This window comes from Lonchura striata, chromosome 1 (assembly GCF_046129695.1).
Source record: "Lonchura striata isolate bLonStr1 chromosome 1, bLonStr1.mat, whole genome shotgun sequence".
Classification (NCBI taxonomy): domain Eukaryota; kingdom Metazoa; phylum Chordata; class Aves; order Passeriformes; family Estrildidae; genus Lonchura; species Lonchura striata.
This window is the reverse complement of record NC_134603.1, coordinates 71,915,261-71,930,184: the sequence shown is the minus strand read 5'-3', so window position 1 is coordinate 71,930,184 and position 14,924 is coordinate 71,915,261. Positions and strand designations below refer to the sequence as shown.

Genomic DNA, 14,924 nt, shown 5'->3' with positions numbered 1-14,924 from the left:
CAGGCTTCTTTTCAAATACTATGACAGCCTGTGATACTTTTGGAGGTATCTATGAATACTTTTTGGTTTTTATCCTTACTTGGATGATGCCCAGCACAGTGACTGGTATTGAGTGATGGGGAAGTTGGTGCCTTCCAGCAGCAAGGCTACTGGGAACCCGCATGCTGAAGCTCTTCCTCACCAGAGATGAGAGCACAACATAATTTTAGAGAATGTTGGGAAGCAGTTGGACTTTCATCTTCCACTCTCACTGTCATTAAATCCCTGTTAGTACAGCTACTGCAGAACCAGGTTGGCCCATGGGGCTGGAAGCTTCCTGGGAGCACCATGGTGAGATGTTCCCAGGGTACCAAGACAAGGAGTGGCTGTGATGGCAGACAGCCCCCACTCCAGTTACAGCAGTCCTGGACATTCTTCCCACTAATGTGCCACACTACAGCTTGGCACTGAAGTTAGGTAGAAAACCTCCCTCTGCCCTGGGAATTAATGTCCCTTTTCCCTCTGAGGAGTATCTTTCTGCAGCAGCACCTTTGCCTTCCCACAGGGGCTCCAGCTGCCAGGAGGTGCTGCTAAGGGTTTGCTTGCTCTTTTTTAGGAGGCAAACTGTGCTGCTTGAGTGACCAGGAGCAACCTGAAGTGCAGGCATATTGCCTGGCATTTCATAGTTATGGATCTCTTGGGGGGAAAAAATCCACAACAAAACACAGATCAAGCCGCTCTGTGCTGAAATCCAACAGAACTCAAATCCTCCTTGGCAGCAGCAGCAGCTCAAGGGGACAGATGGCTGAAAGCAAGCCAGGTGTGCCTTCTCCTCCTCCTCCTCCTCCCCCTCCTCCACTGTGGTGCATTTGCCACAGGTTTCAGGAATTGTTTTGTGGGAGCTTTGCACACTCCAACCTGCAGACAGGTAAGACTGAAGCAAGTGAGGGGTGCAGCCTTTGGGGTGAGGACAATGGGGAAGAGGGGAAGATAGCTGGAGAGCAGTAAGGCAGCAGGGGAGGAAGGCAGTGAGGACACAGAAACCTGTGGCCCGCACAGCCAAAATTGGCAAGTGCAAAGCTTTACACAGATGCCCCAAGTGGAGTCACACTCTCAGCAGGGATACTGGGAGACCACCTGCTTGCTGCAGAGCAACATGGACACAGACCAGCAAAGCAATGACTTCTCTCTCCAGCAAGATGACCAGTGAAAACCTGACGGGAACCAAAAGTAACAGTTTTTCTTAACTCCAAGAGAAAAATTCACAAGGAGTTAAAGTTAACCCACAATAACTCTTTTCCAGGGAAACCAAACTGCTTCCAGGTGATGCTGGTGAGTCCTTTGGTGAAAGTGAATGGGCTTTTAGATCCACTGGAAAGTGAAAGGCAGCATCCCCAAACCCCTTTGAAGAATGAGGCTGCCAAATAAGTTTAACATCTTGTGCCTCTTTTAATGGAAATACCACATTTATGCACATAGACACAGTGAAGTACAAAGGATTAGAAAATAGGCTTGATTTCCAGCCCCTAATTCTAACATACTATACATTAATCCCTGAGAGCACCTGTAAATGGTCAGTCTCTTGCAGGTGGTACTGAAAGTGCAAATTCAAGTGCTCAGCTGTAGCACAGGTTGCTTTTCAGAACCGAATCTGAGCGCTATATCTTCAAAACCCTGGGTTGGCAGTATTAAAAATTAACAGTTAAACCATTCAATCCAGTGTACCAGTTTGAAATCTGTCCTGATACCTTTGCCACAGCCAGCCAAAAGATGTCTTCCTGCTTTCCAAAGAAATGAGTTCAGCTTGTATTCTGGTCACCCCAAAGCCATTACAAAATTGGTGCCAATGAATTGCACAGCACTGCTGGACTTGCAGATTAAAACACTAATCATATTCCCAGGACTAGGCAGGTGTATTGGCAGGTGCATATTCCTCCAGCTCTGACCTAGGAGGCTACCTGGCACTGCAGCCTGGCCAGCACAGAAGTACAAAAAACAGACTGTGTAGAAAAATCCTTGTTTCCCACATCTGTCCTAACCTCTGTCAGACCCCACAGACAGGAAATGGCAGTGCTGATCTGGGCTCTAGTTTTCAATCAACTGAATTTATTTCTCCCATGACATGCACAGTTTCATTACAGATTCAGTGAGACTGTGGCCAGCATTTGTGCTGTGGGATTAAAGGATGGAAAAGTTTTCCCTCTCTTTAATTGAGGGGATAAACTGGTGACAGCAGCAGCAGCTGCTGGAGCTTTGGACTCCAGTACAGCAACAACTTCAGGAGGACACACTTCAGCACATTTCAGTTCAAATGTGTACAAAGCCTGAGCAAAACCTTACCCTGAGCATGTGCTCAATGCTGTTTGCATTGGACCTCTACTTCTATGAGTGTGGTCTTTTTCCAGCAAGAAGCAGGTTTACAGCCCTTACCAGAATTTGCCAGGGCTTGGCTTGCTGTTCAGGCTGACTGGTGGCACAACCAGAGGAACCCTTAATGTGGAGCACAAAAGCCTGCAGCAAACCACGGGAACAGCCACTTGGAGATGCATTTCCATACTAGGGAAGGTTTTCTCCCAGTGTAGAGACAGGGGGCGAGGTACTGCCCTCTTCGGGCACCCAGAGGTGTGGTACCAAAGTTTACAGAGTGACATCTGGCCACGTCAGTGGCTGAGCTGCCTGGTACTGCACCTCTTGACTGGGTATTCACAGCATGTAGCTGCACTTCACAACTGGGAAAGTTGCTTGAACCTCTGAAAGCTGCATAATATTCTTATCCTGGCTATATTCTGTAAAGGCTGACAATAAACTTGGTGAGTTTTTTAAAAAGAAACTTAAATATCAACCTAAAAAAATATCCACTGTGCTTCATCATCTCCCTTATTTCACAGTTAAAAGCAATGACAAAATATTCCCTGAGACTAAAAAGGAAACAACAGATAATGGATAAAGGGAGATCTATTCAGGGAGGCAAATCTTAGGTGATGGTGGCAATCAAAAATTGTCTCATCTTCTATATTTCTTCAAAGAAATCAGTCCCTGCACCTGATTTATACTTGCAGAAGACATGAATACTTTAACTGCACAGATATTTCATATTAAGCCCTTTTTAGGTTCAACAGAGCAAAGAATAGCATTAAGAACTGCATCCATACAGACTGTATAGACGTGTACTTGAAATTTGTTTACTGGAATAGAAATAAAGTGCTTAGTATCTCCAAAACAACTGTAGACCTGGATTTTCACTGCCAACCAATACTGTGGTAAATTCTAAACTTTTAATTTTTACTATAAACCTTTGCAATATGTCTACCTAAGGAAGAAGAGGGAGGAATGTCTAGTTTCAAAAACACAGCTCCTTAATTTGTCCATTACAAAATGAACAAACACAAAATACAATCCTTTCAAGCACGTTTTTCAAGCTGTTTCACAGTCATTCACCAGGAGCTGGTAAAACAGGAATTCGCAAGAGGACTGCACCACTTAGAACGTCCTGTCAACAGCAGACCAGTAAACTAGTAAGTCTTCCAGCTCAAAGACCTTCCTGCTCACCATCAGATTTGCTGTGGCATAGCCCTTGCTGTATTTCTGCTGTATTTCTGCTCCTTGAAGGCCATCACTCAGCTCCATGAGCAGTGGACATGCACAAAGGCATTCAGTGTGTTATCTTGCTAGGATAACAAGACTAGCAGCTCAAGAACCTTCTCAGCAACTACCTTCAAATCAGGTCCTGCTCTGGGCAGGAGACACCAGCCTGGGCTTTTGAGTCTCTGATGCTCTATTCTTCTCCAGTTCCTCTGCCTTCCTCCGCTCCTCTTTTAGCTCCTTGTATCTCCATTTGGGAATCTGCAGATAGGGGTCCTCCTTTGCACTGCTCCTCCTCCTCGCCTTTTCCGGCTGGAAGGTGGGTGGGGGAGCCTTGCTGACACGGACTTTGGGGATGACAAATCCCGGCCGGACGCTGCTCCTCCGGAGCAGGTGGAGCGGCAGGAGGCTTGCCTTCCTCGTGGCCACTGTGGTCACCTGGGACATGGCAATTCTGATGGGCTGCAAGCTGGCTCGACGCTCCTTCTTCTTGGGGACCACTGTGACTTTGGAGTTCTGAAAGAGCTTCTCGTAGCTGCTAACAAGATCTTTGTCCTGAGATCGGATCTCCTCTGCTCTCTGCTTCCTAAGGATTTCCTGCACTGCCAGTCTGCGTTTCCCCACACAAGGTGGGCTGCCTGGGCACACAGTCCGGCACCCCAGAGCAATGAAGGGACTTCCTAAGCTTGTTGTCACCTTCACCATGTGGTCGAGGACCCCATCCTCTTCTGGGCCATAGAAAGACTGGAACGAGACAGCTGCCCTTACGCACTCAGAAATTTTCTGCAAACAGCTTTTTGGCTCTGCAGCCTTGGCAAGAAGTTCCTTCATTTTTGGCCATTCTGGTTTATATTGATCAGAAAACTGTTCTGGGCATGGCCTGTCCATCAGCTTCTGCATGATGAAGGCAGACTCTGATCTTCCTGTGAAACAAGCCCATTCCCATGAAGTCAATCCACGGCTTGGGTCAGTTGCATGAACATTTGCCCCTCAAAAGAAAAAGAGAAACAATTAGTGTTAATTAATTAAAGCATCAGCATTCCTGTTGCTGTGATCAGAGGTGAGTCAGGCAGATCCCTACAAGAAAATATCACATAAAATACACAATAGTATTTGTGTCAAAATGAACATGCAATAAGGATAGATCTGGTTCCTGACTTTATGAACCCCTTATTTAATTAAAACAAGGTAAAAGACATTAAGACTGCATATATGAAATTCTCTTAAAATTACAAATAATGAAATAATGAATTTCACCTGCATTTAATCTTGATTGCCATTTTAATATCCATTCAGTAGAGCTCACAAGAAAAGAGTTACAGATATGGAAAGAAACAATTCTCTACAAATAAATCCTTCCCCATATAGAACAGTGGACTTTTTACTGGTCACTTCCACTTGGAAGAAAGGTCTTAGCCTAATGCTCACAAGTTCCACGAAAATATCCACTCACTGCTCACTAGGGGTAAAAACAGCAAATAAAATATATTTAAAAAGCATTAAAAATGGAAAAAACCCAGAAAGTTAAAAAAGGGGAAATAGAGAAAACAACAAATGTACAATTAATGCTCTCTTATGTCTGAAAGCACCCCATAGAATTAGGAAATGTTGAGAAGATGGTAACAAGGGTGATAAAATATAAGGAAAGTTTCCATAAATGTCAAAGAGTGGATAATGGGTGAGATGGACCTTCAGTCTGAACCCAGAACAGCTGTTCTCATCTACCTGAGATTACCAGCCCTAAAGATATGAAGTAATTTTTAGACAAAACATTATGTTATTGCTGAGTGGACCAGCCAAAAGAGGCAGCTAGGATACAGGCTACACAGCAGAGGCTTAGACATTTGAAGTGTTTGTCTTGGAAGGAAATTATTTCAATTGACCCATCCTTCTCCCATTCCCAGATTATGAACTTTATCTCTCCAATTTTCATATCTGTCCCCATCACCATTCTTTTTTTATCACATATTTCTGCATCCTTTTCCATCTTTGCATTTTTTTTTGATCTCTCCATCTTCCTATAAGACCCCACACATTTGCTTTTGCCTTAGTTCTTAATCCTTTTGTTTTCAAGTGGAGTTACACTCTTCTCCTCCGGGGCACTTGGGTGCTTGAAAACAGGATACAAGAGCATCACAAGAAGCAGGCATCCTCGTCTGCCCTATGGTATCCTTTACAGCTTCTTTAGTACCATACCCACATTCCTTGGCAACCAGATAATTGCAGGGAAGTCCTCCCATGGTATTAGGGTAGGGCTGTGAGCATTTGTCAATGAGGGTAGCATATGCCAAATCCTGCTCACAGAGAAGAGCTCTGAAAAGGACACAGGAAACTCAATTCAATGTGCACCTGTGGAAGAATTGCTGCAGAACAATGAGCAGCAGCAAGTGGTTCTGGAAGCTGAAGTGAGCAGGACACTGTTGCAAATAGCCAACAGATTAGAGCTGGTGAATGCTAAAGGATACAAAAGACCTGTCCAAAAACTGGCCTGATGGCAGCAATTAAAAAGAATCTCAGAGACATGTCAAAGACTTGACAATTGGCACCATATCCTGTGCTTCACATCCAAGAGATCCTGGGTACACCACCTGGTGCATTCATCTTGATGCATTACAGTATATGGGTATGAAGGTAAATGAATGAAATCAATGGGAGAATGAGGGAATACTCTCTGGTGTCAGTCAGGGTCTTAAACTGAAAATCCTTTGGTTTCTATTCTGCCTTTGAACTTTGACTGATCTCAGAGGGAGCTTTGCATGCTCCAGGCTGCAGACTGTTCCCTGGGACAGGCACGGGCACTTTGCCCAGCTGCCTTCAGCATACTGAGCTCTGCAACATTTAGTCATGATTTACTCATATCTCTCTCCCTGCAGATAGTTTCTGGGTTTCTTGAAAAAGTTTAAAGCTTGGATACAAAGAATATTTTATTTATTGAAGGACTTCTTTACCAGATGAAGGACCATTTTCAAACAGCCAACACAAAACTGACCTACGCAGATCTTGTCACAAAAGTTACAGCCTATGTTTGGAGATGTTTGGAGATCTGAGGAAAGGACCAGACAATACTGATAATGAGACTTATTAGAGAGACTGAGTATAATGATAATTTTTTTCCAGGTGGATTGTCTTGGAGACAGCATTTCAAAGTGGAATAAGGAGGACTTGATATAAGAAAAAGCAACCACAACCCAGTTTGTGATGGATTCAGTATAACCTTTCCCACAAAGGATGTTTTGTCATTACAGGAAGCTGATGGCAAAAAGAGCATGGGGAAAGTGATAAAAACCTCAGCTTTATTAAGTTAGTTCCTAAGTCGCTGAGAAAATCCCTAAAGAGAAGATGCTAGAGACATAGATCAAGAATGGATGTAGAAGGAGACACGCTAAGCAAAATTGCTGATAAGAGTTTAAGTGTAATTTAAGTGAAATTTGCAGAAAGGACACTCAGAGAGAGAACACCAAGGCACTGCAGGGAGTCAAGCATGGGACTGGATTGGGAGGCAGAAAGGAGCCAAAGAGAAGGAAGGAATCAAATCAAAGAATTGACAAGCTGTGGATTTGAAAAAAGGATTGCAAGATCTCAGAGGCAGAATGGTTTGTTGAAGTTAATGACTGCAGAAATTACAGGTAAATCAGTAAGGGGAGAGAAAAGGACATACCAATACATACCTTCTGCTTCACTAACCTGTTTCTGAACCTCCCTACCCAAACTTCCTATCTTTGAATTTCTCTCATCTCAGGCTAGCCTCTTTCCCTGGTCACTTCTTAACACTTGACTGAGCCTGAACTCCTTCCCAAAAGAGCTCACTGTGACTGTGGCAAATTATGTGGAAGTTGTTTCCTTAATGTAAAGGTAACAGGCAAGGAATTAATACAGGAAGAACAGCAGCTAAAGGAATTGTCTTAAAATAAAAAATTTAATTCTCAGCTTGTAAACAAGCAAGAGGTATAGACAGCTGTTTACCATTATCTTCATGAAGGAGTCATTCCAGTTTTGATATAGTGCAGCTGTGAGAATTTGGAGTTCAAAAAGAACAGTGACAGATAGTGCTCACTGGGGACTCCCCACCATTGCTTGGGGGCTGTGCTCAGCTCTGGTCCTTGTCAGGGCTGTGCCTGTCCCCTGCTGGTCTGACCCTGACCCACAGACTTAATTCCTTGTTTTACCTCAGACCTACTTTGTCTCTATGAACTTTCCTTTGTCATCATGGACTTGCCTGGCAATCTGCAGTGCTGCCTGATCCAGGTTATTGTCACCAGCCCTGCCACGTTCCTTGAAGGAGCACCTTTGTTGATGAGACTGGTACTGAGGCCTTACTGTCACCCTTGGATCACCTTCCTTTAAGGAGCAGCCCATTCTTTCTGACAGATGGGTCCCCAGGTGTTTTGGAAACTCTATCTCAGGAAACAATACTACAGAGTATTGAAATCCCAACCTACCAACAGAAATGAATGCTGACTTTGTACCTCTGTGAGAACCCCGGGCTTGGTTCGGGGGTCTCATGTGGTGGTAAAGTCTCTCCTCCAACCCATGCTTCCAAAGAAAAACTCCACAGCCTCTTGTTGTTCGGTCTCAAGGCAGTTTATTGTGAGTTATCTAAAAGATTGTCTTCTTGGACTGCGGCTGTTTGGTCAGCAGCTCAGGCAGAGACACACACACACCCTGACATCCTCTCTGTCTGCTGTCTTCTTATTCTCTCTCCCTGCCCAGGGCTGCTGCTATCTTTTATATGATATATTACATGGTCCGTGTTTACAGTTTTCCCCCAATACCTACTACCTATGTTACAAGGTGCTTTTCTACTCTAAACCAATCCATAAGTGCCAGCATCACCAAGAACATGGAGGCAAGGAAGAAGAAGGAGGAAGAACAGGATCAGCCCACTTTCCTCCATCTTAGAACTTCTGACCCCCATGTACAAAGTAAAAACCCCCCTGTACAGGTGCTAAAACCCTCCTGTACAATACTAAAAAAAATTCCCCTCTGTTTTGTAACTACTTCTACTATACTATCTAACCCTTTGTGACTGCTTGTTCCACCTCCAAAGTTGGTAACTCATTCCATGGCTCAAACTCAAAATCACAGCTGTTTCCAGCTGCCTGCCAGGGTCTAAAATGCTTCTGACCAAGGCCTGGAACCTCTAAAAATGTCTGAGAGACATTTTGAGTTCCAACATACCTCATATCACAAAATCTCTTCTAAGGCATTATTTACCATAGTTTTATTGATTTTCCACACAAAATTCCTGAACAAACTTGTCATTCAGCAGAATGCTTTACCTGGAATACACATGAGTAGTCATGTCCCTTTGTAAATGTGATAGCAGTCTTATTGAACTAACTGTAATTATAGTGTAACTATAGCCTACAAGTTTTCTTTCAGGAATGCTGCACTTGCCACTAGCCTTGTTTTTCCTAGAAGTTTCCCTGAAGATCATTTTCAGCACAATTAATTTGAACACACATGCTCCTTTAGGATATAAATATCCTATTTTATTAAGACTTCATGTCCTTTTGTGTTGCTATCATGCTTGCATGGTAGTGTGGAGGAAGGGTTTTAGAAAGGCCTTGGGAATGGGAAACTGAGGAAAAGATACATTTCTGTATGCCCCATTGTTTCGGGAAAGTTTCGCTTCAGCATTTCTCTGAAAACCCCCTTCTCCCCACCCCTGAGCAGTTCCCATTGGACCTGGCCCCTGGGGTGGTTCTGATGTGCCTTAGCTGAACACTGTTTCTATTGTTTAGACCTTATCTCTTAATTTTGCTGTATAAAACTGTATCTGGGCAGTAGCCCAGGGCCTTTGGTCCCTGCTATGGTTCAGGCAATACAATCTCTCTGGACAAGCATACCATTGGTCTCTCTTGGTCTCTTTATCTCGAATCCTAGCGGTGACTGAGGCAGCGCCGCAGCTCGGACCGTGCTAACCCAGACGCTGCCTGGTAAGCCCAGGGCAGCGGGACCGCGGAAAACCCCGGCCCCGGAGGGGACAGCTAGCCGGAGGGTCCCGGGGGGCCGGGGGACAGCAGCAAGTGACCCCCAAAAGCCGCACTTTTGAGATGCAGAACTAGCATCATGAGTTTAAAGACAGGGGCTGAGGAGGCTCAGGCATCTGCCACCAGCTTGTTTTATGGGTAGTGTTTAAAGCCCAGTCTCCAGATCCGGGGCCACTCCAACAGCGCTACTAAAGCAGCACTGAGTTTAGACTGGAGATTACAGGAGGGCTTGACATACCAGCATTTCTGGCTGTCTCTCCTGCTGAATGCTGGCAGTGCCGCGGTGCTGGCAGCACTGCAGCCTGTGACAAAGTGCCGCTGGGAGACCGGCCCCCTCACCCGCTGTGCGCTCGCAAACAGCAATTGCACGTGTTCCAAGAGTCCCTCTGAAAGAGCAACAGTATGGCCAAGTGTCTCAGAGTGCCTTAATCTTGTAGTGATTGACCTTGGCCCTCCTCCACAAACTCATGTTTCAGAAAGAGCAGTCACTTTGGCAATCCAGCTCCAACCATCTGTCACACATTGCTGTTACCTCTTTCCCCATCTGACTGTGCTGAATCCATGCTAAGGCAGCTAGGAAGGTGAGTTATTTTGCTTTGCTGACCTCCTGTGTTGCCATAAGTAGCTGGCCATCAGCAGAGGTCTTACCCAAGCCACTGAACAAATACCAGGTTTAAAAACCTCCTGACTAACTCCTTTCTAAACACACATAACTGCTTTGTAGCTGTGCAAGTAGACCCACAGCTTATTATGGGTGTTCCCCTCTATGTTGTCATGCATTTTTATGTTTTAATATGAAATTTTGCTGTGTTATTTGTGAAATTAATTTTTCACCAAATCTTTCAATAACTTATTTTATCTTCTTCAGCTCACTAGTACTTAAATTGTCAGCACCCACTCAGTGTCCCTTAAATCCCAAACTACTTCTAAACCCATTCTGAATGAGAATTTCCCTCCTTCCTTCCCTCCATTTCACCAGATTGTGCAGTGCTAAAAAATACTCAGATATTAAAATAGGTGCAGGTAATTTACTGCACTTTCTTTGTGGCCCATATTTTGAGCTGAAAATGTGAGGAACTGCAAGTACTCACTGAAACTGCAATTTAGAAAATCAAAAGCATATTAATTCATCAGATCTTTAGCTGGTGGACAATCTTTGGTATCCTCATTATCTCTGATGCAAAAATAGGCTGATAAAGCTTTCTGTAGGCAAACTTAAGATGGAGGCTAAAGAAAGCCATTTTCTGGCTGTCTAAAGGTTTGTTCTCCCCAATAGCCTGTTTTCTTATGAATCATGGAAACAAGAAATGGCTATTCAGATGCCAGAGGCAGCCACCACAGAAGTGGACTTTGATAATATTTTAGTATAAGAATCAGAATATCAAGCATTGAGTTATTTACATAGCTGAAAGGTTGTGAAACAGCTTCTAGTGACCCAAAGAGAAAGAACAAGCTTCCCTTGGATCTCTAGTGATAATAATAGATCATGACATCATAAGGTAAATTTGACAGGTAAGAAAATCATAGGATTGAAGTTTAATTTTAAATTATGATTTATAACACTGACTGGAAAATTGTGAACTAGCATCTGTGTGAAGTATGTGTGAGTCTAGAAAGTGCATCTGTTTCTAGTGGTGTTCAAGCTCTGACAGTAGTTTCATAGTTTTATTGTCATAAAAATTTAAAATTAATGATCTGACTTCTAAGCCTTTGTTCCAGAATAAGAGGCTACAGAACCTAGCATAAAATAAAACACCAGTTACCACATAATGTTTTCTGTGTCATATCAATGTCTAGAAACTGGATATTATGAAATGAAGGATAGTAATATCACTATGCTTGATAAAATTGTGTGACTTTAACTGAAAAACAAGAATATATATTCATATAAGCTAGTTATTTTATTATTATCCAACAGTTTATATACCGATTATCTCATATAAAAAACCCCATACAATATTGTGGCTGAAAGATGCTTTGTGTTAGGACTGTTCTTGTAGAGGCTGTTGCCCCTTAGGGGGCTTTCTGAATCTCCTCTCCAGGACCCCTTCACCTTGCAATGCAACACAGTCAGAAATTCAACAGTAGACAAGAGCCAAGAGTAAGAAACAAAATTCCTGTTCTCAGATGTGAAGAAAGACAGGTGGGCAGACAGAGAGCTGCTCTCCTTGTGCCACAGCTCCCTCCTTGCAGCTGACACAGACCTGGTGGTGCCCAGTTGCTCATAAACCTGGAGACCAAACTCAGAGCTGTAGAGTCATTAACAAAAAAATAAGTCACCAAATTTCCCACCAATGTTCCCAAGTGGGATGTGGTCCCTACACCAAACACTCCTGACAGGGACTGGAGCAGCCAAAGCTTTCCAGTGCCCAGCACAGTTCAAGGCAGAAATGGAGGTCTGGCTGTGGTCCCACCCTTGCACTGTCTGCCACACAGAGAGATGGCAGCAAGCGACTGGCATGTCTTTCCCACCTGTGTCATGGATTTCATTAACTCCTGTTCTACAAATTTTGATGATCCTGCTCCCCAGACTCTCCTGGAGACAATCTCACTCTCAGAGCTCTAGGAGAGCTCCTGGGTGAGGTTGTACAGGCAAACTCCTGTAGCACATGCCTTCACTGCCTTGACTATGGCTTCTTTAAAAGCTGCACCTATTTTCAGGGAAGGCTTTACCACAGTTCTCAGAGCAAACATCCTAAGAGTCAATTTTATTCTTGGTAGTTGTTAGATAGTGACAAAGAAAAAGAAAAACACTTTGCATACCTGCCATCATCAAGGCTTTCACACATTCTGTTCGCCCCTGCATTGCAGATTTCATCAGGGCAGTGAATCCAAACGCATTCCTCTTCTCAATATCAAGCCCAGGAAAATAGTTCAACAAATAGTTTGTAATGGTTATGTGCCCTTTAAAGAAGCAAAAAAGCAGAGAAAATGTCATACAATGCAGGTGCTGTCTCAAGGATAAACCAAAAATTTACTTCTGCAGGTCTGATAAGTAGAAAATGCTGATAATTAATAAGACATCTTTTCTTTGTGTCCTCTTCCACTCAATGCAGTCATCAGCCTTAGGGTTAAGTGGCCCTGACTTTTGACCAGAATATTCAGATAGGAGGTGGAAAATCTGGGTTCCCACCTTTTCTCAAATTTTTGTCCTTTCTGAAAAGTCAGTTTAAGGTAAGGGAATAACTGAAAACCAGAAATGGTCACTCTGAGGTTGCAAGGGGCCCCAGTTTCTTGACCCAGTGAGTAGCACTGCAACAGGAATTCCTACAGCTTATGGAAGGAAGGCACATCACCAGGGGCAACTGATTGCAAGGGTTCATCATTTTCCCTCCACTGGTAAATTTGAGCCTTACAATCATGGTGCTTCATTAAAAAGTAATGACTGTGCATAGTTGTTCCAGCCAATAATGCTTTCAAACCATGCCAGGACTGACACAAGAGAATAAAATATTTTGTGTAGGATCCCACATTTTTATTTTTCCCTCTGACAGTGTAAAGCTACTTGTCTACTCTCCTTCAGTTGGAAAATGGGATTGATGTTCAATTTTGATAGTAAAATAGATTATTTAAGTTCTATTTCTAAAAGCAACTGTTGTTGCCATTCATGTGCCTTGTATGCCAGGATAACTAGTGTCTACAAGGCTATGGTGAGGAGCTGAGCACATCTCTGGCTAAATGGTTAGAAGACCAATTAAGACACCAAATCTTTGTAATTGGACTATCAGATGGATAGCTAGGGCCATTATGACTCATTCAAAATAGTTTTCCTTTCACTTGTCAATCATTTTATGATGCTTTGATGCTCTATAAAATAATGCCGTCTGTCAGGCAGCTGCAACAATAACAATTTAATTAGTAAGAGCCGTAAAAATATTCCCTCATTTCACTCTGCAGACCAGATGACTATTCTGTGATGCATGCCATTCAAATTCATCTAGAAATGTTACTGAAGTAGATTATAATTCATACAGGACAATTTTTAAAGTCTGTAGCATCACATCTGGTGTAGATTTCATCAGCAGCCACTTTGTACCAGCACAGTCCTTCATTCACTTTGAAAAGCAAGTTAAGAAAGTCTTTACCAATTAATCTGTGTTGCAGGTGTTACTCTTTCTCTCCTGTAATTTTTTTTTACTCTGTTACCTTTCTGCATAACTGGAGACTCTCATGAAACCTGAGCTGATGTAGAGATTATGCAGATCAGATGAGCAACTCCAGAGCCAGAGAAAACCAAATAAAAAGCTCCCTGTACCTTGTGCAGTCTGATGAGAATGAACTACAAAGACTCAGCAAACCACAACAAGCTGAACTAAGCAAAAGTGAACTGGGTTCAGGGCAGGATCAAGTGACCTGATCCTGCTTACTCAATACAGAGATTTCAGCTTTGCTGATTCTATGTCATAAAATCAAATCCTATCAAGGAATCAGTTGCTACTAGGAGAATATTTGTGCCCAAATTGTTTTGCAGAACATGCTCTGATGCAGTGATGTAGAAAATGTGTCTTCATGAAGGTTTTGGAACAGTTTAAATCCTGCTTTTTGACCACAGAAACCAGAGACAAGCTGAAACAAGTAGAAATGATAAAATGTAATATTTTTCAGCAGTTATTTCATCACTAAAGATGTTCTTCCCTTTGCCAAAAGTATAATTACAGTAAGATATGTTTTGCAAATCTGGGGTGATCCTAAGAATTAATCCTGAAGACCTTTCTTAATCAAAACTCCGGGGGACTAGAAATGGCCCCAAAAGTGACAGAAAAAAAATACCAGCAGTAAATTAAAAAAGAAAATTAAGAAGTTTGTGATTCACAAAAGTTTTGTGTCTCAGGGATTCCCAAAAACCAGTTTTAATCTAGAGGATCTTCTGTCCTCTGAGGTTTGCTTCAGATTTCCAGTTCAAACAGATATCAAATTCAAAGCAAAACTCAGAGCTGCCAAGTTTTATTTCAAACCCTGTCATATGCTTTTGATTTAATGCCATGAAGTTTGCTTTGGTTCTCCTGTGTCTGTGTGAATAAGCAGTCTGTACCTAATTTATAAACTGGATGAGCCTCCGGTGCTGTAAAGTCTACTATGAAAACCCTGTGCAGCTCTAAAATAAACGAGCCTGGGCTCAGGCCATTTGGTGATACTGAATTCAAAGCAGTGTCTTGCTGTTTGCAAGCCAGATCTACTTCCTACCAGAACTGGCATGCTAAGGGCTCACTTCTCCCTGCGAACCTTATTTAGAGATCAGCACAGATGTCTGTAATAGCTTAATTCACTTAATTGCTGCCATAAAGAAAAGGCCTACAATGATGACAATATTACCTAATAATCTGTGTAATACAGGCAGAAGGATAAGCTGCATAGTAAGGAAGACCCTTT

At 42.9% G+C, this 14,924-nt stretch overlaps 1 protein-coding gene across 1 annotated transcript in view; it reads right to left on the bottom strand.

The window, feature by feature from the left end:
• Nucleotides 1–2,913: 2,913 nt before the first annotated feature.
• Nucleotides 2,914–14,924, bottom strand: part of ANKRD33B (ankyrin repeat domain 33B) — a 48,329-nt gene continuing 36,318 nt past the window's right edge. Inside the window, exons 3-4 of the mRNA XM_021538417.3 lie at nt 12,318–12,458; nt 2,914–4,550 (exon numbers count right to left, since the gene is read on the bottom strand). Of these exons, the coding sequence (XP_021394092.3) occupies nt 3,700–4,550; nt 12,318–12,458 (992 nt within the window). The 3' untranslated portion in view covers nt 2,914–3,699. The remainder of the gene's footprint in view (nt 4,551–12,317; nt 12,459–14,924) is intronic.